Below are 24,708 nucleotides of genomic sequence, written 5' to 3'. Positions count from 1 at the left end.
TAACAGAAAGAAACAACATCTACCCAAATGTCCCCTGGGTGAATGGTGAAAGAAGCCATAGTAAACAATTCTTGTCACTCAGGTATTATTAGCAAGAAAGAAAATAAAGCCTTTGGCTACTTAAATACACACACATCACTCACTGGAAACAGTGAGGTAATTAATTCCGTTGTATAGAAGGCTAAGGCAAGAAGAATAAGGGTTCCAGATCAACCTGGAGACAAGAGCAACAAACACACCTGGAAAATTAGATGTGGTGCCTCATGTCCTAGCGCTGGAGACGCTAAGGCAGGTGGATTGCCACGAGTTCAAGGTTAGTCTAGGCTTCAGAGTAAGACCTCGTCTCAAAAAAACAAAAACCATACATTCATACAAACAGAGTGAGAGATGGGGGAGGCGGGAAAGGCTGAGACTGGCCACTACTGTTCGGAGTCACGCGGAGTACACGGTGGAGCTGGGATTGCTCCTGAGGCTAGCCGGCCTCTGAATCTGTCACAACAGCTTAGGTGATGACATCAGCGAAAATCCAAGATGCTTTGTCCACAAAGCGAATAAAAGAATCACAGTTTATAGGCTAAAAAAGACAACTGCACACACAGTCTCCGCCTGTACAGTCTCTACATGTACATTTATACTATAGATGGATATATGCACATGTGTGTCCTGGACCCACGCAAGAGTACTGGCGGCAGTGGGTGCTGGTGGCTTCTCCACAAGAGCCTAAGGTGGGGGAGAAGCCATGCCTGTCCTGTTTTGATTTTTATTACTTTGACTTTGTGAGGCGGGTCCACCCCACTCACCTGCCTGCTCCCCACGAGAAACTGCGAGCTCCTTGAAAACAAAGAAGGCTACTTTATTCCCGCCCCCCACCCCGGGAGCATCGCTGTCCTTTTCCAGCAGTGGAAAGCACAGTTCATTGTTTATTGTCCCTTGTCCTCATGCTCATGATGGGAATAAAAGTCCAGCCAAGCTCAGAGTGGTGACGCTGGCCTGCAATCCCAGCAGTAGGTAGACTGAGGCAGCAGGATGGCGGGTTTGAGGCTAGTCCAGACTACAGAATAAGATACTGCCTCAAAAAAGAAAAAAAGGAAAGAAGAAAGGAAGGGGGGAGAGAAGGAGAGGAGGAGTATGAAGGAAGAGAGAGAGGGAGGGAGGGAAGAAGGGAGGGAGGGAGAGAGGGTGAGGAGAGGGAAGGAAGGAAGGAAGGAAGGAAGGAAGGAAGGAAGGAAGGAAGGAAGGAAGGAAGGAAGGAAGGGGAAGTTTAGTTCACCTTTGTAATTAAAAACTCCACATGGCCCCACCTATATGAGTAAAATTTAACAAACATGTAAACAATTTAAGGACAACAAGCCCCCCAGCATCTGCAGACTCTGAACTCAGGAGAGCTCAGCACAGGCTCTCACACTGTGCTGGGGCCTCGCTGGACTGAGGCCAGGACGGCTCTCCAGTTAGCACACGTGGGGTTCCATTTCTGACTCCCCTTTAGGTCTCGTTAGCTTGCTTGTCATGTGGTCAGTGTGGTGAGCAGATGAGATCGTGTATGTCAGCACCGGTGATTCCTGTAACCTGCACAGGACAGACTTTTAGCCTTCTTTTCCTAGACGTTAAAGTATGTGTCCTTTGTGGATGAGCCCCACATTCGGATGGTGGACCAGCAGCTGCTCGGGAAGAGTCTGCAAGTTGTCAAAGGCCAAGAAGTTCCAGTAAGTGAAAACATTTCGTCTTTTTTTAGGAGATTTTTCTCTTAAATATAAACACTTGTAGATAGTTATATAAATCACAGTTGATGAATTTTAACAAAGTGAACATACGGAACCAGCACCGAGATTGAAAAATTAGTTGTCTGGGAACTGATGAGAGGATAAAATGGCTCAGAGGGTGAAGCCATTGCTGCCAAGGCTAATGACCTGAGTCATGGGGAAGGAAAGGACCAATTCAGGCAAGATAGTCTCTGATCTCCTGTGGTACGTGTGCAGGCATACACACATATGCACACACACACGCATGCACAAGAATGTATACACACAAAAATAAATCTAATAAAATTATTTAAAATTAGATGTTTTGGGCTAGGGGTATAGCTAGCCTATAGTAGAGTTTTGGGGTTTTGTTTGTTTTGTTTTGGTTATTGGTTTTTTTGAGACAGGGTTTCTCTGTATAGCCTTGGCTATCCTGGAACTCACTCTGTAGACCAGGCTGGCCTTGAACTCACAGAGATCCACCTGCCTCTGCCTCCTAAGTGCTGGGAGTTAGCAGTATTTATCCAGAGGAGGAGAGACAGAGAGAGAGACTGAATATTCCAGAAGTCCCTTTTATGCCTCTCCTGAATTGCCATCTTCCCTTATAAACAGTCCCTCATCCTACATCTAAAGGTTAGATTTCAGGTTTTTGTTGTTGTTCTTTTGAGGTAAAGTCTCAGTATGCAGCCTTGGATGGACTGGAACTCAGAGACCTATTTGCTTCTGAATCCTGAGGGCAGGGCTGGGATTAAAGGTGTGCCACAACATTTAAGGACTGGTTTTATTGATTCTAGACTTGTATAAAAGTCCAAGCTAGGTACAGCTGTCTACACCTGTGGTTCCAGCACTTGAGAGGCTGCAGGGAAAACACTTGAACCCAGGAGTTCAGACCAGGCTGGGAAACCCAATGAGACCCTATTGCTAAAGAAAACTGAGTTGTATAGTAAAGACTCCGAGTGGACGGAGTCTGTTGAAAATCTGACTCCTGTCACTCATACTTTTAGTGAGTTATCTGACATTGCATATGGTGATAGTTCATTCTCACTTTTGTATAATTTCTGCTTCATAAACATTATGCTTATCTACCCATTTCAGCATGGAAGGTTATTTGGGAAGTTTCTAATACGGGGGCAAATGCCAATCATGCCATGATGACAAACATCTGTTGGGTGATTGCCTGGGAGTCACGGCATATGTTTCAGTGTTAGACGATACCAAGAATCAAAGTGGCTGTAATTGTTTGTGTTCCCCACAGTTCCGGTCACTGGGCACCTTTGCCAGCTGTATTGATTTCCTGTGGCCACAACCAGTGACCACAAACTGGGTGGTTAAACAGTTGGTTCGCACTGCAGTCTGGAAGCTAACAGGCTGAGGTTAAGGTGTTAGCAGGGCTCTGGTTCCCCCTGGAGGCTTCGGGGAAGAACCCTCCGGCCAGCCAGCAGCCGCAGCCCTAGCTGAGCCACCATTGTGAGAAACACAGACTTCTACCTCATCTCCGGTCTCAGCAGCCAGCTTGTCTAGCTCATTCTCTGCCACAGGTTTTTGGTGAACTTTTAAGAATGTGGCTATTAGATTCAACAAAATTCCCTTTTGTGCTTAGCTTGTGAAGAGTTGTGGGGTTTTTTTGTTTGTTTGTTTGTTTGTTTTTATCATGAATGGATGTGGAATTTTAAAATATTTTTCTCCTTCTTTTGAAATAATTTGTGAGTTTTTCTTTTTCCTGCTATGCGGTGAATTTTAATGATTGATCTAAGTTGGGGGATACTGGAGTTTGCACCTAGGTCCTTGAATATCTGGGCAAATGTAGCACTACTGAGAACTACACCCCATGTGACTTCGGGCCCAAGTCTTGGTGAGCTGCCAGGGAGGATCCTCCGCTTTCCAAACTGCCGGAACTTACTGGTTACCAAGGCAAGGTGTTGTTGTCATTATTGCTGTGTTTACTTTTTTTTACGTTTGGGGGACCCACCACCCAGCTCCCAAATGAATGCACACACAGAGGCTTATTCTTTCTTATGAATGCCTGGCTTTAGTTTGGCTTGTTTCTTGCCAGCTTTTCTTAATTTATCCCACTACCCTTTGCCTCTGAGCTTTTATCTTTCTCTACTTCTGTAGCCCTTTCTTTACTTCTTTATCTGTGGCTTGCTGTGTAGCTGGTGGCTGACGCCTGGAGTTTTCCTCTCTTCCTCTTTCTCTTGCTCCTAGATTTCCTTTCCCAGATTTCTCCTCCTATTTATTCTCTCTGCCTGCCAGCCTTGCCTATCCTTTTTCCTGCCTCACTATTGGCCCTTCATCTCTTTATTAGACCAATCAGGTGTTTTAGGCAGACAAAGTAACACAGCTTCACAAAGTTAACAAATGCAACATAAAAGAATGCAACACATCTTTGCACCATTAAACAAGTGTTCCACAGCATAAACAAATTCAACACTTCTTCAACTAATATTCCCCCACAGCTAGGAATGTGTGTAGGCACGTGTGCACTTTGTTCATGTGCATGCATGTGTGTGTAAGTGTCTATGGACTCTAGAAGTTGAGACTACTTGTCTTCCCCAATAACTCTCCGCCATTATTGTTTTGAGACAGTGTCTCTTACTGACCCTGAAGCTCCCTAACTCTGCTGGTCTGGTTGGCCAGTGAGCTCCAGGAAGCCTCCTGTCTCTGTGTCCTTGGCACTGGGACTTGAGGTACACCCAGGGCGGCTTCTTACATGAGTGCTGGGGACCTAACTCAGGTCCTCATGCTTGTGTGACAGGCACTCTACCCACTGAGCCAGCTCCTTATTTTACAACTTTCCATTTTAATATGATGTGCTATTCTTCGTATTTATTCATAGGTTTGGTTAATAGTTAGAATTTTTGTATCTCTTCTTGGGAGGAACTGGTCAAAATTTTCATTTCTTATAATGTCCTTGAGGAATTTGGATAGAAAGTGAACTGTTTGGCTGAGTGTGGTGATAAATCCCTGTAATCCCAGTGTTTGTGAGGTGCAGGCAGGAATATCAGGAGTTCAAGGTCTGCCTTAGATAGTATGTTTGGGGCCAACCTGGGCTACAAAAAAAAAATATTTAGTCTTTGAGACGCTATCCATTTGCCATGTGATGGTACATAATTCAGTGATGTTCTGTGTGCTCCAGTGCCAACCGGTCAATGCCACCAACTCCAGAATTCTGCATCTTCTCAGAAAGAAACCCCACTCCGTCATGTAGCCCTGCCCCTTTTCCAGCTGCCCCTGATAACTACTCGCCTGCTTCCTGTTGGTCTGTCTGCCCCAGACATTTGCACAAGGTGGGTGGCAGCTGCAAGAGCCTTGTGTCGCACTTCTTTCAGTTAGCACTGTGCTTTCCAGGCTCAGCCGTGTGCCAGACACCCTGCCTGCATAGGTCACCTTTTGTTTTTCTACCCACTAGTTGGTGGATCCTGCGGTTGTTTCGGCCTTTCGTAAGTGGTGTTCCTGTGACCATTCACATATTCGAACTATGCAGTTTGAGTGACTTGACTCAGGTCTTCACCCAGAATAAAGGCACATGTCACAGAGACTAGGCATGACAATTCGGGCAGCTCTAGAAGATAATAAATGGGTATGCCAGGGTCTGGCAGGCACGGTAATAGTAGGAATGAGTCCACAGATACCATCTGCTGTGTACTGGGCACTGCCCCAGGCCCCACGGTATGTAACAAGTAAACATCGTTCCTACTTTCCCTTGGAAGACAACAGTCACCAAAGAAACATATTAACTAGCGAGATCTGTTTAGAAGGGAGAGGCTGTCCACTGTCTAGGAGTGATGGAAGCACCCGGGAGGAGACACACCCTCCAAAGGCAGCCAGAGCAAGGGGCCAGGTCCCAGCTGATACCTGGCTTTTCTGAATTTCCATTTTCAAATATATAAAGTGGAGACAAGCATTTGTCTTACAAGAGGTTCATAACACACTCAACGGCAGAAGCAGCTGCCTAGTCCTGATACAGATAAATAAGCAATAGCTGCTCCAGTCGCTGTAATATTAAATATGATTGCATAGGTTGATACAGCTTTCGAACCTAAACCCCAAGGGATTGTTGTTGTTGACTTTTTCAGAGGCCTCAGGCGGATATTATGAACCTGTCTAGGCTGTCCCTCTCTCTCCACGACTCACCTCCCATTCCTGGACAACCTGAGGAAGTGCAGCTGCTGTGTAAACAGGTGGCCCCCGGGTCCAAGGACAGCCCAGGCTGGTGCCAGTGTGGAAACTGCCTCCCGTCGCGGCTCCCAGAGAATCGCAGGGCCCTGGAGGAGTTATGCTGCCGGAGGAAGCCGGGACCCTGCATCACCACCTCAGAGCTCTTCCGGAAGCTCCTGCTGTCCAGACAGGCGCTGCAGCTCCTCCTGCTCTACCAGGAGCCCTTGCTGGTGCTGGAGGAAGAGGCCACCAACCGCCGCCTACGACACTGTGCGTACAGGTGCTATGCCATCTGGCGCTTCGGCTCCCAGGACATGGCTGACTTTGCCATCCTGCCCAGTTGCTGCCGCTGGCGGATCCGGAAGGAGTTCCCCAAGACTGAGGGGCAGTACAGTGGCTTCAAGTACCCCTACTGACATGGCTGCCACATTATGGTGGCTCAGAGCAGCTTTTCTTTGCAGACCTAGAGCCACATTTTCAGACAAAGGGAACTTAGTTTTCCTCCCGCGGAAGGTCTTTGTGTGCTGAAGACCCCGATTAGACCAACCCGCAAGCGCACAAGCCCTCTCCACATGGATGAGGACCTGACGCAGATCTGAGTCTGGAGTCTGACCCTGGGCTTTAAAGTGTACATAGGCTCCTCATTTCCCAGCCTGCTCTCCCTAAACTAGCCTGAGTCCGGTGTAGGTGGATGTCTTGTAAAAGTTTACATAGCTCTGTGGATGCAAAGGTCTAACCCTAAAAACAAACCCTTTGGGATTTGAGAATGCCCAGAGAGGTAAAAGATGGCTACCAATTCTCTGACATCCCCTCCCCCAAACCAACCCAACCCTCAAGACTCAAAGACATTGTTTTCCCCTCCCCATTACAGGCAGCTCTGGTGGCTCCATCCAGTAGTGGGTGTGTCCTTGCATCTATCTTAGGACCTTGTTTTAAGAGGCTAACATCTCCCCCTTCCTGTCCTTGGAACTCTTGCTGAGGGGAAGCCAGCCCAAGTAGAGAGTCTGGCTGTAGGAGGCACCTCTGCGGCAGGAAAACCCGAGCAGCTCCACAGAAAGGTACTGACACTGCCAGCTCATCGCCTCTAAGCCCGGTCACCACACAGGGAGAGAAGCTCCCTTCAGGTGATTCCAGACCCTGTTAATGTGTGACTGAAACTGCAGGGGACACGCTAAGCACCAACTGCCCGATCAACCCAGAGGAGCACCTTTCCGTCTTAAGTCATTAAGTCTGGGGGAGAGGGGTTGGCACCCAGCAATGGGACAAGAGGAGGACACTGAGACCTGGAGTCACTGCAAAATGCAATGCTCTCTTGGGCAGTTGTAAGAGAATTCATTAACTCAATTTAGAAGTCATCAAATCTAACTTATACAAGGTATAGTCTGATCCTCATTGCTATCCGAGGGTTCCAAGTGACTGTTATCAGAGACTGGTAAAAGCCACCTCTGTGTCTCTGACGTCCTGGACTTTACAGCCACTGAGTGTGGAGGCTGTCTGAGAGCTTCCTTCAAAAGCAGCCCAGACGTCCAGGACAGAGTGATTCCAGAGCCCAGAAGGCCGAGGCAGGAAGGCTGGGAGTTCCAGGCCAGCCTGGGCCACATGGCAAGACCACGTCTTTTTTTATTATTATTATTAAAAGATTTATTTTTATGTTCGAGTGTTTTCCTGCATGTGTATCTGAGCACCATGTGCATGCCTGATGTCTGGGGTGAGTAGAGGGTGTCAGATCCCCTGGAACTAGAATTTCAGGTGGTTGTGAGCCACCAGGTGGATGCTGGGAACTGAACTTGAGCCCTCTGCAATAGCGGCCAGGGCTCCTAACCTCTGAGCCAACTCTCCAGCTTCAAAACTATGTCTTAAAAAGAAATAATAATCGTAATCATGAAAAAGAGGGGGGAGAGGGGCTAGAGGGTAAAAGTATTATTTTCTGCACAAAAATGAAGACCTCCATTGGCATCACAGCGTCCACGTAAAGAGCTGGCTCAGAGGGGGAGAAGCTTGCCACACAATCTGACAGCCTGAGTTCAACCCCTGGAACCTGTGGGGGCCAACTCCTAAAAGTTGTTCTCTGACCTCCACACGTGCCGCACACACATGTACTAATAATAAAATACATTTAATTTTTGAAGGAAGTGGGTCCCCTTCCCTGTCGTCTACCATTGCCAAGGATATGCGAGGACAGACACAGGTTTGGGGGCCTGCCTTCTGCAGGACAGGAACTGTGAGGATGGTCTGAGACCTTTACGTCTACTCCAAGACTTACCGTGTTGAGACTTTTAAAAGCTAGACACAATAAATATAAGTTGGAAGGGTGGGGCTGAGAGGCTTAATGGATGAAGGTGCTTGCTGACAGCCGCGGGCCCGGCCTGAGCCACTCTGTGGACAGAGAGAACCGACTCCCACAAGTTGTCCTCTGACTTCCGCTGCGAACACTGACATGTGACCGCCCCTAAAACACGATGTAGCTTTTGAAAACAGAGACTTTTCCTGTAGTACTATAAAACGGCACGGAGGAAACCTATTTTTTTAACCCCAGAGTTGTATCTGGCTTTAAACTCAGGGATCGTACCAGCTGCACTAGCTTCGATTGTCATCTCTCCTACCTTTTTGGAGATATTTTTAAGAAGTGGGCTGTATTTGACTTCAGAGTTGAACTTTTTAGGCTAAGGATACCACAGGCATTCGGTTCTGTGGCCTCAGCCTTTGTCTCGATGCCTCCTTCCCAGTGTCCTCACGTCACCTTGTGGAGGCCTCAGACAGTGACTAATCTCCGGGCCTTGCCAGTGTTTTCTTCTGCTTTGGCCGCTGGTGCCCTGGTAAGGGGACTCTCTAGTGTGTGTGTAAAATGACACTTTCTGCAGCTGTGCCGATGTGTGGATCTTACTGCGCAGGTGAGGCCATGGTCTGGGGCTGTGAGCAGCCCATTTTGCAGGATCCAGTTCCTTGCTGCTAGATGCATTCTGTTCTGTCCACTACCTGGTATTCATGCTTTCCTCCGACAGGAGAGACGCTTCTTGACACAGATGGCCGACTTCATGTAAAACTCGAGGTGGATTTGTTTCTCTCTTTAAAGGGAACCATCTTCTAAGCCTTTCCTAATTTCAGGTTGGCAATGTAAGCTTTCTTAACTGTTTGAATAATAAAAACTGATTTAAATTCACTTATTTAAGTCTTCTCTTTGATTTCTTTTCTTTTTTCTAGAAGAGTCCTGAGTCTTAATGATTTCATTCATTTTTCCCAGTAGATGAGACTGCCCCTCCCAAGGATAGACAGACAGACAGACAGACAGACCGATATGGATGGATAGATATATAGATATAGATATAATTAGATATAGATATAGATAGCGGTCAATGATTTGAGCACTGGGAACTTGCAGCCTATCGTGCCTGTCATGTTGCAGAAGGCAAGTGATACTCTGAGGTCCTAAATGGGAGCATCTGACCTATGTGGGGACATCAGGAGTTCTACCTGAGAAAGGGACAGTTTAGCTAAACTATGCAGAGGAACTCTAAGTGGAGCAGGGTAGAGCATTTCAAGTAGTGCTGAACAGCATGTGACCTGCACAGGAGTGGTGGGACCTGGGGCGGGGACCATGATGCTCTTCACAGACAGCACGCCGTTCTGTTAAAATCAGCCATGAAGGGTTGTAAGCAAGAGCCTGGTAAGATCACATTTACTATTTAAAAGTTCACTCTGAGGGGGCTGGAGAGATGGCTCAGTGGTTAAGAGCACTGACTGCTCTTGCAGAGGACCCGGGTTCAATTCCCAGCACCCACATGATAACTCACAACTGTCTGAAGATCCAGTTGTAGGGGATCTGACACCTTCACACCAATGCACATAAAATAAAAAGTTATTTTTTAAAGAAAACAAAAGCTCACTCTGAGCATGGTGGCACACATCTTCCAGTACTTAGAGACAGAGACAGACAGATCTCTGAGTTTGAGGCCAGCCTGGTCCGCATAGAAAATTCCAGAGCAGCCAGGGGAATATAATGAGACCCTATCTCAACACACACACACAAATAAAAATGAAAAGCTATTCTGAAACTGAGGCTAGACCTCACTGGTAAACTTGTCTTTTGTGTTTGGGGCCCCAGGTTCAAGACTTAGTATTGAAAGAAAAAAAAATACTACATAGAATTCCCAGCAACCACATGGTAGCTCACAACCATCTACAGTGAGATCTGGTGCCCTCTTCTGGCATGCAGGCAGAACACTGTACATAGTAAATAATCTTTAGAAAAGAAAAGATTTGATTGATTTTTTTGGTATTTGTTTGAGAAAGGATCATACTGTGTAGCTCTGGCTGTCCTGGAACTCTGACCTCACAGAGATTCATTTGTTTCTGTCTATTGAGTGCTAGGATTAAAGGTGTGCACTGCCATGCCCAGCAAGAAATATTCTGAAAGTATTTTCAGATTCTTCTCTTTCTTTCTGTCAGTAGCACCAGGTGGTTTATGAGTCAGCCCATGTGATCCCAGAGTTCTCAGTGATGTCTCCTCCCCAGGGACTTTCCATTCTCATCTAGCTATTGTTGGGTTAGCTGAACCACAGCCTATAAATCATTCTAATCAACCCCATATGTACAGATAGATAGATGGGTAGATGGATAGATAGATAGACAGACAGACAGACAGACAGACAGACAGGAGAAAGTCATTCTGTAGGTTCTGTTACTGTAGAGAACCCTGACCAATACAACACTGAATACACATTTGGGTAGATAAAGAATAGCCTAGCTCTTCATTGGAATATGAATTTATCATGGATAAGGACAAACTCAATCATTGAGAGATTTCAGAAAAGGTTAGCAGATTCCTGTATCCAGAAATCTAACAAAGGCTCTCTTTTAAGTTTTCCAATATGGATTTGTTTGAGGTAGGTCAACGAAATTGTGCTGAACAAACATTCTATGCCTGAGCTGCATCCTTAGCCCTTAGTTTTTGTTTTTCTGTGTGTGCTCATGTGTATGGGTACACATATGTGGCACATATACACACGCAGGTGCTCATGGAGCTCAGAGGACTAATGCTGAACGTCCTGCGTTATCACTCTCCACTGTATCCCTTGAGACAGGGTTTCTCAGGGAGCCTAAGACCTTGCTGGCCTTGAACTCACAGAGACCCGCCTGTCTCTGTCTCCTGAGTGCTGGGATTAGAGGTGTGCGCTGCCACTGCCCAGCTCTTCTTTTTAATATTTTTTTGACCTGCATTTTTTGCCTGGCTTTTTGCACGGGTTTGGGGATTTGAGCTCAGATCTTCACACTTGCTCAGAAAAAGCCCAAAGTTTCTGAACCACCTCTCCAGTCCCCGGTCCTTAGGTTTTTGGGTTTTTTTTTTTTTTAAAGACAAGGTGTATCACAGGCTAGCCTTGAGCTCAAGCTCCTCAGGACTCCATCTCCTGAATGTTGAAATTGCAGATGTGTGTCATCATGGTCTGTTGTGTGACAAATAATTCTGGAAATCTAATACCTGAGTTTAACAGTTCCTTAAAGAAATGAAAGCAGAATTGTCCTATGACAATTCTGCTAGGCACACACCCTTCGGGCTGACACAGTAAATCCAGCAAAAACAAACTGGATCCAGGAGGAGTTGGGGGAAGGGAAAGAATCTGATCTAATATATTGTATAAAGTTCTCAAAGAATAAGTAAGAATTTTAAAGTAAAAACAACCTGGCAGGGCTGTAGTGGTGCACACCTTTAATCCTAGCATTTGGGAGGAAGAGGCAGGCCGATCTCTGTGAGTTCGAGGCCAGCCTGGTCTACAGAGTGAGTTCCAGGGCAGCCAGGGCTACATAGATAAAACCTGTCTTGGAGGAAAAAGAAAACAAAACAAAAACCCTGAAGGAATGAGGGGATTTTCTTTCTGTTTTGAGACAGGAAGTCACTATGTAGACCAGGCTAGCCTCCAACTCACAGGATACTACCTCCTCTTCCTCTTCCTACCCTCTCTCCCATGGTGTAGGAGGTCCTTCTGTTTATGTGTTGCATTCATTGCTTAATGAATAAAGAAACTGCCTTGGCCTTTTGATAGCACAGAACTTAGGTAGGTGGGGAAAACAGAACTGAATGCTGGGAGGAAGAAAGCAGAGTAAGAGAGAGATGCCATGGATCCGCCAGAATCAGATGCTGGGAATTTTACCCAGTAAGTCACTGTCACGTGGCAATACACAGATTAATAGAAATGGGTTAAATTAAGATGTAAGAATTAGCCAATAAGAAACTAGAGCTAATGGGCTAAGTAGTGATTTAATTAATACAGTTTCTATGTGGTTATTTTGGGGCTAAGCTAGCTAGGCAGCTGGGACGAACAAGCAGCCCCTCCTTGCAACACCCCCAGGCTTCCTTTTCTTTTCAGAATCTTGTTATCTTTCCTTCTGAGCCTCAATCCTGGCCTTGGCTCTGCTTGTATACTCTGCATATTGCATATTAACATATTTCATTTGAAAATAGTCTACTGGAAACTACCCCTTGGTCAGGAAGCCAGGAAAAGGGGAGAATCAGACATTTTAGGAATTTAAGAGCAGGTGCTTACAGAGGTGGGATAGACCAGTGGTGGGGAAGGCATCAACCTTACTCTTGGCTTTGTTGGTGTGGGACTGCAGGCTGGACCTTGCCTGGGGTACTGATTTGGTCTTCATCCAGCAGTTCCTCAGATAGGGCACTAAGGGTAAAGTCCACAGAGTTCAGCTCCCTGAACGTGAGTCAGGCTGGTAGGCAGGTGAACAGATGTGCCCGGTACCCACCCACAGGGCCCAGGACTCCTGGGTGTTACATGGAATAGTTTTGCTTGCTCAGGTTCACCTGGACTGGCTACTCTATCCCTGTAAGAGCAAAGTTGCTCTGTAACCAAACATAATGGAGTCACATCTTGGTGAGTGTAAAGCCAAAATAACACAGCCAAAGCATGAAAGGTGGGAGGGTGTATTGCCTGCAGCAGGCAAGGAGACCAGGGTTATTCCCAAAGTGATAAATAACCTGTGGAACAGAGAAAACATGAGATCTCTACACATCACACAGGGCTGGGCCTATTTCTAAGCATGCTCCCTTAAGGAGTCTGTTCCTGAGCATACTGAGTTAAGGAGTCCGTTCTTGAAGATGCTCAGTTTAAGGTCATAGTTTAAAAAAGAAAAGACAGCAGAAGGACTTTTGGGTGCACTTACTTCAGCGTCATGGAGAACTCGTGTGAAAGATCAAAGTGATGGATAGCAGTGCCTCTGGCTGAGCGTGTGTGTGTGTCAGCACTTTGTAGCGCGGGGTTGTTTGTCTCATTTTATATGATGTATCAGTGTTTTGCCTGCATGTACGTGTGTGTGCGTGTACATGTGTGCATGTGTGTGTGTGTATATGCATGTGTGTGTTGTACACATGGTGCCATCAATGTCAGAAAAAGGGGTCAGATGCTCTGGAACTAGGGTTACCGATAGTTCTAAACCACCATGTGGGTGTTGGAAACTAAACCCAGGTCCTCTGCAAAAATAGCAAGTGTTCTTAACCATTCAGCCATCTCTCCAGCCTTATTTTTGTTTTTCCTGCTTTTGTTTTCCTTTACATTTTAAAAAAAAGTATGTGGGTATTTGCCTTGCGTGTATATCTTGTGCTCCATGTGTGTGCCTGGTGCCTGTGGAAGCAGAGCATGCATCCAAAAGTGAGCAGGGCTGGATTTCCTGAAACTGAAGTTCCAGCCACTTGACAGCTCCCATGGGGTGCTGGGAATCAAACCTGGGTTCTCTTAAGAGCAGCCAGTTCTTTTAGCTACCGAGCCATCTCTCCACCCCTTGGTGATTTGCTTGTTTTCTAACATTTTTATTTTACTTTGTGTGTGTGTGTGTGTGTGTGTGTGTGTGTGTGTGTGTGTGTGTGACTGGGTGCACATGTACCATGGTGTACACACATGTGAAGGTCAGAGGATAACACTCTGAGTCAGCTCTCTCTTTTCACCATGTTGGTTCTGGAAGCAGAACTCGGTCCCCAGGCCTGGTGACAAGTACCTGTATCCGTTGATTCATCCCTCTGGCCATGTTAGAAAGTCTTAGGTGTAACCAAGGAAAGGCTATTTGCAGGTGCATTAACACCAGAGGCTGCCCGTGAAGGTGCCTGCCTGGCTTGCTTGCTTGGCAGGTTGGGAAAACTGCTGCACCAGTGGTCACAGTGGGTTAGTACCATGTTTTGCCAGGTGACAACTTCTGAATGTTGTCATCAAAAAAGGTCTGGGATAGGCTGTTCTGGAAATGAACATGGCCCCTCGGGGAATGTCGGGAAGGCGGAAGCGGAAGGCGAAGGCGGAAGGCGGAGGCGGAAGGCGGAAGCGGAAGGCGGAAGCGGCTAACTCAGAGAAATAGAGCCACACGCAGAAATGAAGCAGAAAAGGGTGACATTAGAGCAAGTATAACATTTTAGAAGAAGGGGGAATCCTTTTTGGGAAATTGACTTGAACTAACTTGGATCTGCAAAAACCTACATTTGTAAAATAAATACCTGGCTGGGTAAGTGGGTTCTGTTTTACAATGGCGTTCACAAGACGGATTCCTTTCAATAGCATCTGCAGAAAACTGTGAACACCCACTCTTTGTCCTTAGAGACAAGGTCTTGCCATCTAACCCAGGCTGGATTAGAACCTGTTATGTAGCCCAAACTGGTCTAGAGCTCATAATACTCCAAAGACGGGGGGCTATCCATCCAGAGCTCTGCCCTGAACTACAGAAACCTGTCTAGAATTCATCTTAGTTTTCTTATTTGCAAAAGGAAAAGACTGGACCGAACAGGACCTCTTGGGCCCTTTTAATCTCAAAATGTTCTCTCCGTTGTATAAAATGGATTTGATTTATGCTTGACATTAAGCATACACAAAGTGCTTAGTGCGCCACCTGGTAAACAGTCAAGAATCTGCTGTGCTGGCGAAAGTCCACACCATGGCTTCAAAGGCCCCACCCGCTCTGCCCCCTGATGACCCCTCAGAACCTGAGCACCACCACTTCCTTCCTAGCCCACTGTGCTCAGCTCATTCTCTCTCTGTTCCTGAAACACAGCAAGCTCATCCCTGCTCACGACCTTCATCCTTGCTGTTCTCTTTGCCTAAGTATCACCCCCCCACACACAAACACACGCAAGATTATCAGAATAAATGACTCAAACATGCTTCTTCCGCAATAACAGATACACAGAGAATGCAACACCCTGCCAGGAATGTACTTTCTCTTCTAGGACATACATGGAGCATTTATAAAAATAGGCTGTCACGTACATCACAGTGTTCAATATAGCACAGGACAGGTTCTTCAAGTACATTTCAATGAAACTAAAAATAAATTTTCAAAAGACGTATTGAAAAAAAATACTTGGGGCCCCTATAAGTTATTGCTAAATGATTCCTGGAAAAAAATAGAAACAAAGATAATGAAAACACTGCAAGTCAAAACAGGTAGACATACTAAAGAGGTACTTCAAACAGAAAGAAGCCCACAGCTCTAAATAATTCATCAGGGAACTAGAAAGATGGGGAAAAATAAGTTAAACATTCAGCTTAACATACTGAAGAATAATAGAACCAACTATAAGAAATAAAAGGGAAATACTAGGGTAGAAATCAGTGAAATGAAAATTTGAGAAAACAAAACTACAAAGCTGGTCATATAAAAAGATTATTAATATAGAGATGTGTCTAAGGAAAAACAGCAATGTCACACAGAAGATTTTTAAAGTACCGAGACTGTTATAAACACAGTAATGAACCGGAGCGCTTCCCCTGGCTGCATCTGACTTATCTGCATTGTCTGCTCTCTGCATCTTGGCACTGGAGTAAACGCTCACTAAGCAAGGATTTTGTCTCCTTGGCCCCGGAGACAGCTAGCTCTTCCTAAAGGAGATATTTCTGTTTGTTTCTGGCAGCTCCGCCCAGCTGGGAGAGACAGTGGATCCTGGGAAAGTCAAGGGATTGGGCCTATCAATGGCTCTTTGTCACCAAACCTTGGTTATTGCTTGGAGTCACTCAGAGAACTCTGAATGTCTGGCTAAGAGAGCCACAACGGCACATATCAGGTCAGAAAAGCAAAGAAGAAAAATAGGAGGTTTCTGAACATTTTTAAACACTGAATTACCATATAATCCAGTACATATATGCCTATGCAGATACTGAAATGAACGGAAAGCAGACTGAAGGGACCCTGCCCGATGTGTTCACAGCGGCATGACCCACAGGGAAAACAGGCCAGTGTCTATTGGCAAATCAACGGACAAACGTGTGATGTAGCTACAGCCAGGGAAAGGGCAGAGGATTGGTTAATGCTGAACTGTGGGTAAATCTCAGAACACAGTGTTGAAAGAAACCACAAACACGAAATGTCACGTATTGTGTCACATACCATGGGTCTGTGTGTAGGAAAAATACAGAATAGGTAAACCCACAGAACCAAAGAGACAGCTGCCAGAACCCAGGGCACAGGAAAATGGAGGCTGCTTCACAGGAATAAAATTTCTGCGTAGGATAATGAGGCTTAGCATGCTGGTACACACTTGTCATCTCAGGACTCAGGAAGAAGCTAAAACCAGAGGCCTTAGGTTCAAGGCCAGAGACAGATAGGGAGATCTTGTCTCAAAAAAATGGGTAGATAGACTAATTTAATACTTACACTCTGAGGACTGAATGGTAGGAAAACACTCGTCTTCATTTCCTGTTTTGTTTCTTTAAGAGCAGAATTTTGAATATATAATAAAAACACTACACTTTATGACATAAAAGAACCTGGCATCTGCGGTATTTCAGGCAGCTGTTCATGGGTACCATGTGGTACAAGGGCATGCCTAGAACCAGGTCTGTTCTATGCTGTGCTGCACAGCATGCTTGAGAGCTGCTAGAGACACCGCGGATCCACCATGGGTTTCTTTCGAAGTTGAGTTCGTGTGTGTTCAGAAACTTTTCACTGTTGTCATTTTTTTTCAAACCCCCCACTGAGTTCTGCAATCCCTGTACAATGATGACCCACAGTTTAAGAAGCCAGGATCTAAACAGCTGGAGAGATGGCTCAGAGGTTAAGAGCACCGCCTGCTCTGCCAGAGGTCCTGAGTTCAATTCCCGGCCAATGCACATAGTTCAGCACTGTCTGTCAGGCGCCCTCTTCTGGCCTGCAGACCGACACACAGACAAAATGCCATATTCATAGTAGATCAGTATAAATCAATATCAATAATCGGGGGGAAAAAAAGGAAGAAGCCAGGATCTAGAACCTAAGTTTTCCTAAGTCCATTCATTGGATCTTCCAAGTATTTGAAAGATCCTAGTTGTTTTGAAAAAAGTTTCCAATTAAGGACCACTTTATCCTATTTCACCAACAGAAAAATCTAAAGGCCACAACTACTAACAGAATTTTAACATAGTAGGTATTTGAGCTCTTTTGTTCTGTTCCAGCCACAGTCAGAATGCCAAAGTGAGCAGCAAGATGCTAACAGCAAGCCTCTCTCACGTCACCGGCACGCGTGCTCTGGCTATTTACGTGGTGGTGCAACCGCTGACCCCGTCAGGTTAGACACCAGAGCTCATGCGAAAGAGGCCTGGGACCACTTGACCTCCAGAAGCTGACAACAAAATCTTTTAAAGTCAACTGATAATCTGGGTCAAAAGGAAACTGAGGCTGACTGTATTCTACTCTCAGAGACAAGAGACAGAGATCTCGGGAGGGGCTGTGGGGAGATAAGCAAGTCTAACTAATAATCCTCTTGACAGAGAAGAGGCACTTTCACCCTGTACTGACCCAGAGAGAGTCGCTACCCGCTGCTGTCACCCACTTCCCCTTTCCCACTGAATGGAACTCAGGGGATGGAAAAACCAGAAAAGGGAAGCAACTAATGAGAACATGAAGGTGTTGCTGCCATCAGAACTAAACATCACGCTTTTCGTGTATCTCAGATAGCTCACACTGTACACACACCACACACTTGAGAGGTCTACAAATACTCAGATGTAAAGTGACCTCTAACCCGGGCGGTGGTGGCGCACACCTTTAATCCCAGCGCTCAGGAGGCAGAGGCAGGCGGTTCTCTGTGAGTTTGAGACCAGCCTGGTCTACAAAGCGAGTTCCGGGACAGCTAGGACTGTTATACAGAGAAATCCTGTCTCAGAAAAACAACAACAAAAACAAACAAGCAGAGTGACCTCCACCTTTTTAGTGATTACCCTTATGGGGAGAAAAGAATTGGGAAAACCTTGACTTTTGCCTAAACCCCAGCATTCAGAAGACTAGAGGGGGGGCTGTTTGGAGGTCATGGTTAACATGACCTACATAGTGGTTTTATTTAAAAATTCTTTGAGACAGGGTCTCACTGTGTAGCTCTGGCTGGCCTGGACTCTGTATGTAGGTAGACCAGGCTATCCTCAGACTCACAGAGACCAGCCTGCCTCTGTTTCCAGAGTACCACAATTACAGGCATGTGCCATCAACCCTGGCTTACATAGTGATTTTTAAGACAGTGTGGGCTATTGAGTAAGATTTTTATCTCCAATAAAACAAAGAGGAGCTCAGGGGCATCTCATTTGGTAAAGCACTTGCCATGAACAGAGGACCTGAATTTGGATTCTAAGAACTCACATAAAAACTCAAGTGTAAGTGGCTCAGCGGTTAAGAGCATTGCCTGCTCTTCCAAAGGTCCTGAGTTCGATTCCCAGCAACCACATGGTGGCTCACAACCATCTGTAAAGAGATCTGGTGCTCTCCTCTGGCCTGCAGGCACACACACAGACAGAATACTGAAAATACTGTATTCATAATAAAAAAAATGAATCTTTAAAAAAAAAACAACAAAAAACCCCCCAAAACTCAAGTATAAAGGGGCTTTTACTCAACTGTGAAGAAGGATTCCGGGGTGTGGAATATTCCTTTACACTGTGTGAATATATGCCACTGTGATTGGTTTATAAAGAAGCTGACGAACCAATAGCTAGGTAGGATAAGGCTAGGTGGTTGAACCAGACTAAGAGGACTCTGGGAAGAAGAGGGTGGAGTCTCGGGAGATGTGAGGCAATGCAGCGAGAAGCAAGGTGAACTTGCCGTGTCGAAAAAAGGTACGACCACATGGCAGAAGATAGATAAGAAAGATGGGTTAACTCAAGTTATAAGAGCTAGTTAATGACAAGCTCAAGTTTGTCATACTTAGCAGCCGAACATTCATAATTAATGTAAGTCTCTGTATGGTTATTTGAGAGTGGGCTGGTGGAACAGAGAATTCCGTCTATACTGGGTACCACTCCCATGGAGCTTTGCAAACAGAAACTGCTGCTCAGAGCCAAAAGGCCTGGGTTCCCAGGGTGTTGAGTTCAGGGCTGCTGGAGGCTGTTTATTCAGATAACAATGACGGACGGACGAACCAGAAAGAATAACACAGTCTGTATCTTAAGTGGGTTTTTATAAGGAGATGAACTACTACAGAGGCACACCTCGGATGGTCTTGTTTTGCCTTTTTTTTATTATTCAAATATTCCACAAAGTTTTCAAGGTGAGTCTAAAGCCTTTGTTCCTAGAATGTTCCCTCTGGGAGCTTCTTCTTCTCCATTCCAGTCTGTAATTCCCCATTCACCAGACAGCGAGGACACAGGCAGATTAGAAATCTGATGACAGACTTCTGCCTACAGTATACAGGGAACTTTCACATCACAAAAAGACAACAAAGGATCTGAACAGACATTGCAACAATGTACACATGACAAGTAAGCACACGAAAGGAAACTCCATGTGTCTGTCCTATGATGTCATCAATCACTATGAAAATGCAAATCAAACATATGCACACATACATATCTGAGTATTGGTAGATTATGTCATGTTCTTTTACTTCACGGCAACTAAGGGGATATTAGTGCTTGAGGGGCAATGACACACAGTTATCTATAACCAGAGACAGACTTTGATTTGTCTTGTTTGGGGTCTTTTTGAGATGGGGATCTTGTTAAGTAGCTCAGGGTATCCTTCCTGAGCCATGCCCCCAAGACTAGGGTCACAGAAGAGCCATGGTTTTGTGCATGGGGGAAGAGACAAGGAAAATACAGAGTATCCCTCCCTGCTATCACTTACCCTCTACTTGGATGTCCTGAGTGTGTATACAGATACACATCTACATCACACACCGGTAGTGGTGTCACACAGTGGTGACATGTTTAACATCTTTGTGCCAAGTGAGTGGAACCTTACATCATTTTGTTGTTGTTGTTGTTATTTGAGGTTTTATTGTATTTGGCTTTTTTTAATTGATATTTATTTTTTTTAGATCAAAACATTCATTTATTTTGTTATAAAAACAAAAATAAATCCAAGCAGATAATGAAATAACTTTAAAGTATTCCTTCCTTGCTCCTTGTCCTAGAATTTAGCCCACAGTCCATGCTGAGGTTCTTGCTTCCTGGATGCTATGACGTTTCCATCTTGTACCCATGCTTCTCGAGCTCAGCGCGTAACTGATTGGAGAAGTCATCTTCTACATTGTCATCGTCCCAATTATCCTCCCAGACATGTGCATCTTCATCTTCATCTAAGCCAGCCCAGTCTTCTGCGGGAAACTCCTCGAACTCGTCGTCCTCTTCCAGGAGACCCAGGTCGACAGGCTGCTTCTTCTCGGACATCACGCCGCACCCAGCTCCACCGCACTCAGAGCCGCCGCAAAGTTGGGAGCCTCAGTACTCACCAGGCGCCGAGACGGCCCACGCCGGCGCAACCATAGAGACTAGCCAGGAAGAGCTCTAATTGATATTTATTGAGCTCTACATTTTTCTCTGCTCCCCTCCCTGTCTCTCCTCCCCTCCCCTTCAACCCTCTCCCAAGGTCCCCATGTTCCCAATTTACTTAGGAGATCTTGTTTTTTTCTACTTCCCATGTAGATTAGATCCATGTATGTCTCTCTTAGAGTCCTCTTGCCTAGGTTCGCTGGAATTGTGATTTGTGGGCTGGTTTGCTTTATGTGAACCTTATATCTTTAAATGCCTAGACATTTAGATATTATGTTGTGAGAGCTTCTGAACAAAGGCTATTGTCTCATTGGACAGGCCCTTGAGACGGAATGCCACTGTGGTGATTGCTGGTCTTATGCTCTATAACCAAATGACACCCTAAGGCACACTTGGGTGTGCCGCTACTGGCCTCTTGACTAAATGGTCCCAGACTGATGAACTCTTTGGAGTTCTTGGCTCCGCTTTTTATAGACACTCATTTCTTTTTATGGACTGCTAACGTATTTACTGCCGCTCAGTATTAGCTGCCTCGGGCTGTGCCTCCCACTTCTCTCTAATTTTCTGCACCCAAGCCAGCGTTTGTTCTGGTGCCTACATCACTGGTGACATTTTCAGTCTGTGGAATCCTAGCACCACAACCATGCTTTTTCTCTTGTTGTTTTTGAGACAAGGTTTCTTAGCCCGAGATAGCCTCAAACTTTGTCTGTAGCTGAGGCTGATCCTGAACTCCTGATCCTCCTGCCTCTACCTAAGTGTCAGGGGGCAGACATGTGCGCCACAATGGCCAGCACCATGTTTTGGCAATTCCAATTTTAAAAGAGTTTCTTGTTTAAGTTTAGAAAAAAATAATTCTTTCCAGGACAAAAGTGAACCAAAAGAGCAGGGCCAGGAAGCCCTATTCTCAGCCTTCTGCTCGCTCCTAGGCTAATCTGTTTCGTTTTGGCCTCTGCAGGCAGCCTGTCTAGGTCTTTAAGTGGGTGGTGCTTATGTCCTCGGAGAACAAAGAGCTGCCTATACCCAAGCAGAGATTCAGCCTCCTTGGGCTTGAGGCAGGCTGCCAACTGTGGTCCAGCCTGGGGGAATGAGGTCAAACATCAAGGAAATGGCTGCTGGGCCACCCTTGGGAAAGGGACAGACTAGAAAAGGGAGGTAAGAAGTTGCTAAACCACTGACATAGACTCCAGATAATCGTACTATTTGACTGCTTTCTCTAAAATAAATACAGTCTTTGTAAGGCCCTGGGAGCAAACACAAGTTCTGGGGCCAGTGTTCTATGTTACTTACTTTTGTTTTTCCTAGGTCTTGACTGCTTATTCCTGATTCCTTTATTAACACAATGCCATGACATTTGATCTTTTAAAATGTACTGCTGGGTCAGGTGTGGTGCCATGTACCTGTAATCCTGGCACGTGGAAGGTGGAGACAGAAAGATCAGAAATTCAAATTCATCCTCAGCTATATAGCGAGTTTAAGGCCAGTCTGGGTTACATGAGCTCCTGTCTCAAACAAAATATCAACCTTTAAAAAGATTACTTTGGAGGCAAAGAGACAGCTCAGTTTGTAAAGCAGATGCTCCAAACCGTAAGTGTCATAGTTTAACAGAGGAAGGCAACCTTGACGGGTTAGAGCCCAGGGTTACTGTTAAGTTGAGAGCATAGATTCCAGCCCCTCGCATTCAACCCAACCCCCAGGCCTGAGTTGTATTGGTCTGGACTCCAAATCCTAGCATGGGGTGGAGGTGTCAGGACCACTCCCACAGGGTATTTAAGTGAGCTCCCAAAAGAGGTACATGTGGTCTCTTTCCTCTCCCCCACCCCACCCCCTGGGTCAAGTTCGTGGCCTCCTGGTTCCCCACTGGGGCCACCCGAGAGCACAGGAATCCCATTAAAACTGGATATTTCTTTTTTATATATATTTATTATGTATACAATATTCTGTCTGCATGTATGCCTGCAGGCCAGAAGAGGGCACCAGACCTCATTACAGATGGTTGTGAGCCACCATGTGGTTGCTGGGAATTGAACTCAGGACCTTTGGAAGAGCAGGCAATGCTCTTAAACCACTGAGCCATCTCTTCAGCCCCAACCTGGATATTTCTTAATTTGGCTTGTTGTGATTTGGCTTGATTGATCTCTTCCAGATCTCTCTCAGATAGAAAAGTGGCTGGGTTCTTTTTCTACTAATCCTTTTGCTTAAAGGTTGAGGAGGGTCCCCAAACCCCTATACGGAAATTGGTAAAAATGGCCTTTACATGGCTACAGCAGGCAGCTAAGCTACAGACCCACACCTTATGCGGGACAAGGGAAGCCAACCACAAGGCTCTACCCTGATAGAGCCCAGCCTAAGTCAGCCTCACTGGCAAGCTGTTTCAAGTGTGGCCTACATGGTCATGTGGCATGATATTGTACCATGCCTCCTTCGAGGTTATGCCCTATCTGCCAGCAACCTGGACACTGGAAATCACAACGCCCCTGGGTGGGCTTGTCCTCTATGCCATGCCACAGAAGTCCAGCCTCACCAACATTGGCGAGTGAAACTGTGCCAGCCTTCGAACTTCTCAGCCTTGAAGAGGATTGACGCTGCCCAGACTTGGTAACCCTATCTGAGCCTAGGGTAAAGCTCCAGGTAGCGGGTAAGTCCATTACTTTTATTTTGAACACCTATTCTGTTCTAACATCTCACTTGGGACTTAAGTTTCCCTCACCAATTTCAGCTATGGGGGTAGACGGGACCCGTTCCTCCCCACTTAAAACTTGCCACTGCCCTGCATTCTTGCAGGACAATTTTTCTCTCATTCTTTCTTAGGGATACCTGCTTGCCCACCACCTTTACTGGGTTGAGAGTTGTGATTTGGCTTGATTGGGATTTTTGTGTCGGCAGAGAGCTCGCGTTAGGAAAAATTCCTAATAGGTACACAGGTACCACAAAGTCACATCATGCAACAGAACTCATGTGGGAGGTTTACGGGGGGAGGAGTGCAGAGGCGGCCTCTGAGCAAGAGAAGAAGGAAGGGGGTGCGCGAAGGGTTTGCCGTCTATAAGGGGATATAGCGCATGTGCACATAGGAAGTCCTCTACTTTGTGGCTGTGGCAGCTCCAGTGTCACGTCTTGGCTGTTGTTGATGATGTGGGGACAAGGCGGTTGATCTCGGTGTCCTCTGAGGGCCTGTTGGGGTTGATGTATACAAAGGAAAATTGTCCTGTGAAGGAGTATAGGGCTTGAGGTGAAATAGGTGAATCCAGTGAGGGAGGGCCTCAAGCTTAGCAGCTATAGGGACAGACGTTGGTCAGGAGGAGAGAGAAGGACCTGATCCCTGATGGACAGGAGTCGGCACATGGTCAGAGTAAGGAGTGGTCAGTAAAGTTCCATAGAGGGAGCAGAGATGACAGCCTAAGAGGGTATGTGATCAGGAAGAGATGAGGGTTTGGGTGAGAGACTGGCCATTAGAACTGGCCGTCTGTACATGAGCTCATGGGGAGAGTCCACTGGGGAGAGCCTGGAGCCTGAGAAGAGCCAGAGGCAGGAGCTTTACCCAATTGAGGTGAAGCTCCTGTGATAGTTTCACAAGAGTGGGTTTTTTTTTTGTCTTGTTTTGTTTTTTGTTTTTCGAGACAGGGTTTCTCTGTAGCTTTGGGGCCTGTCCTGGAACTCACTCTGTAGACCAGCTGGCCTCGAACTCACAGAGGTCCTCCTGCCTCTACTTCCCAAGTGCTGGGATTAAAGGCGTGAGCCACTGCCCCCGCTTGACTGGAGTGGTTAGTTTGTTCTATCTTTCCTGATGACTGGGGATGTTATGGAATACGGAAATGCCCAGGAATGCTGAGGGCTTTGGGAAATTATAGGATCTAAATTCAGGACTTGTTTGACTGGAGGGAGGTGGGGATTCCCAACTGGGAAAAGCCTCCACCTACCCTGAGAACATGTACACCAAGACTAGGAGATACCTAACTCAACTGGCTGTGGGCATGTGAATAAAGTCAGTTCCCGGGAAAGAGCCTCTAGCCTGGTGGGTAGGAAAAGGAGAGCTGTGGTATCTGGAGTTGGAGTCTGACATTTGACAGATTTTATAAGAGGCAGTAATAGTCCCTAAGAAATAT

The 24,708-nt window shown here is 46.0% G+C and overlaps 2 protein-coding genes and 1 long non-coding RNA gene across 4 annotated transcripts in view; 1 reads left to right on the top strand and 2 right to left on the bottom strand.

The window, feature by feature from the left end:
* Positions 1 to 9,061, top strand: part of P2rx7 (purinergic receptor P2X 7) — a 38,053-nt gene extending 28,992 nt beyond the window's left edge. Inside the window, exons 12-14 of one of the 2 annotated variants that reach the window (XR_015737309.1) lie at positions 1,602 to 1,703; positions 3,510 to 5,026; positions 5,816 to 5,934. Coding sequence is in view for 1 of the 2 variants with exons in the window: in XM_087903658.1 (XP_087759784.1) it covers positions 1,602 to 1,703; positions 5,816 to 6,313 (600 nt within the window). In the remaining variant the exon portion in view is untranslated. Of the gene's footprint in view, positions 1 to 1,601; positions 1,704 to 3,509; positions 5,027 to 5,815 lie in introns of both variants that reach the window. The other variant, XM_087903658.1, reaches the window with a different exon arrangement.
* LOC146895401 (uncharacterized) lies at positions 553 to 5,999 on the bottom strand. The gene is made up of 3 exons (XR_015737310.1): positions 5,874 to 5,999; positions 1,808 to 1,907; positions 553 to 1,673 (listed from the first exon to the last, which is right to left on the bottom strand). It is a non-coding gene; the product is annotated as an uncharacterized LOC146895401 (long non-coding RNA).
* An 11,079-nt stretch (positions 9,062 to 20,140) lies between the features above and the next one.
* LOC148123158 (26S proteasome complex subunit SEM1) lies at positions 20,141 to 20,607 on the bottom strand. Its single transcript, XM_087897633.1, has one exon. It carries the CDS (start codon positions 20,504 to 20,506, stop codon positions 20,294 to 20,296), a length of 213 nt encoding a protein of 70 aa, XP_087753759.1. The 5' UTR covers positions 20,507 to 20,607; the 3' UTR covers positions 20,141 to 20,293.
* Positions 20,608 to 24,708: the final 4,101 nt, after the last annotated feature.

This window comes from Myodes glareolus, chromosome 2, assembly GCF_982192425.1.
Source record: "Myodes glareolus chromosome 2, mMyoGla1.1, whole genome shotgun sequence".
In the NCBI taxonomy this organism is placed as follows: Eukaryota; Metazoa; Chordata; class Mammalia; order Rodentia; family Cricetidae; genus Myodes; species Myodes glareolus.
This window is presented reverse-complemented; position numbering and strand designations above follow the sequence as displayed.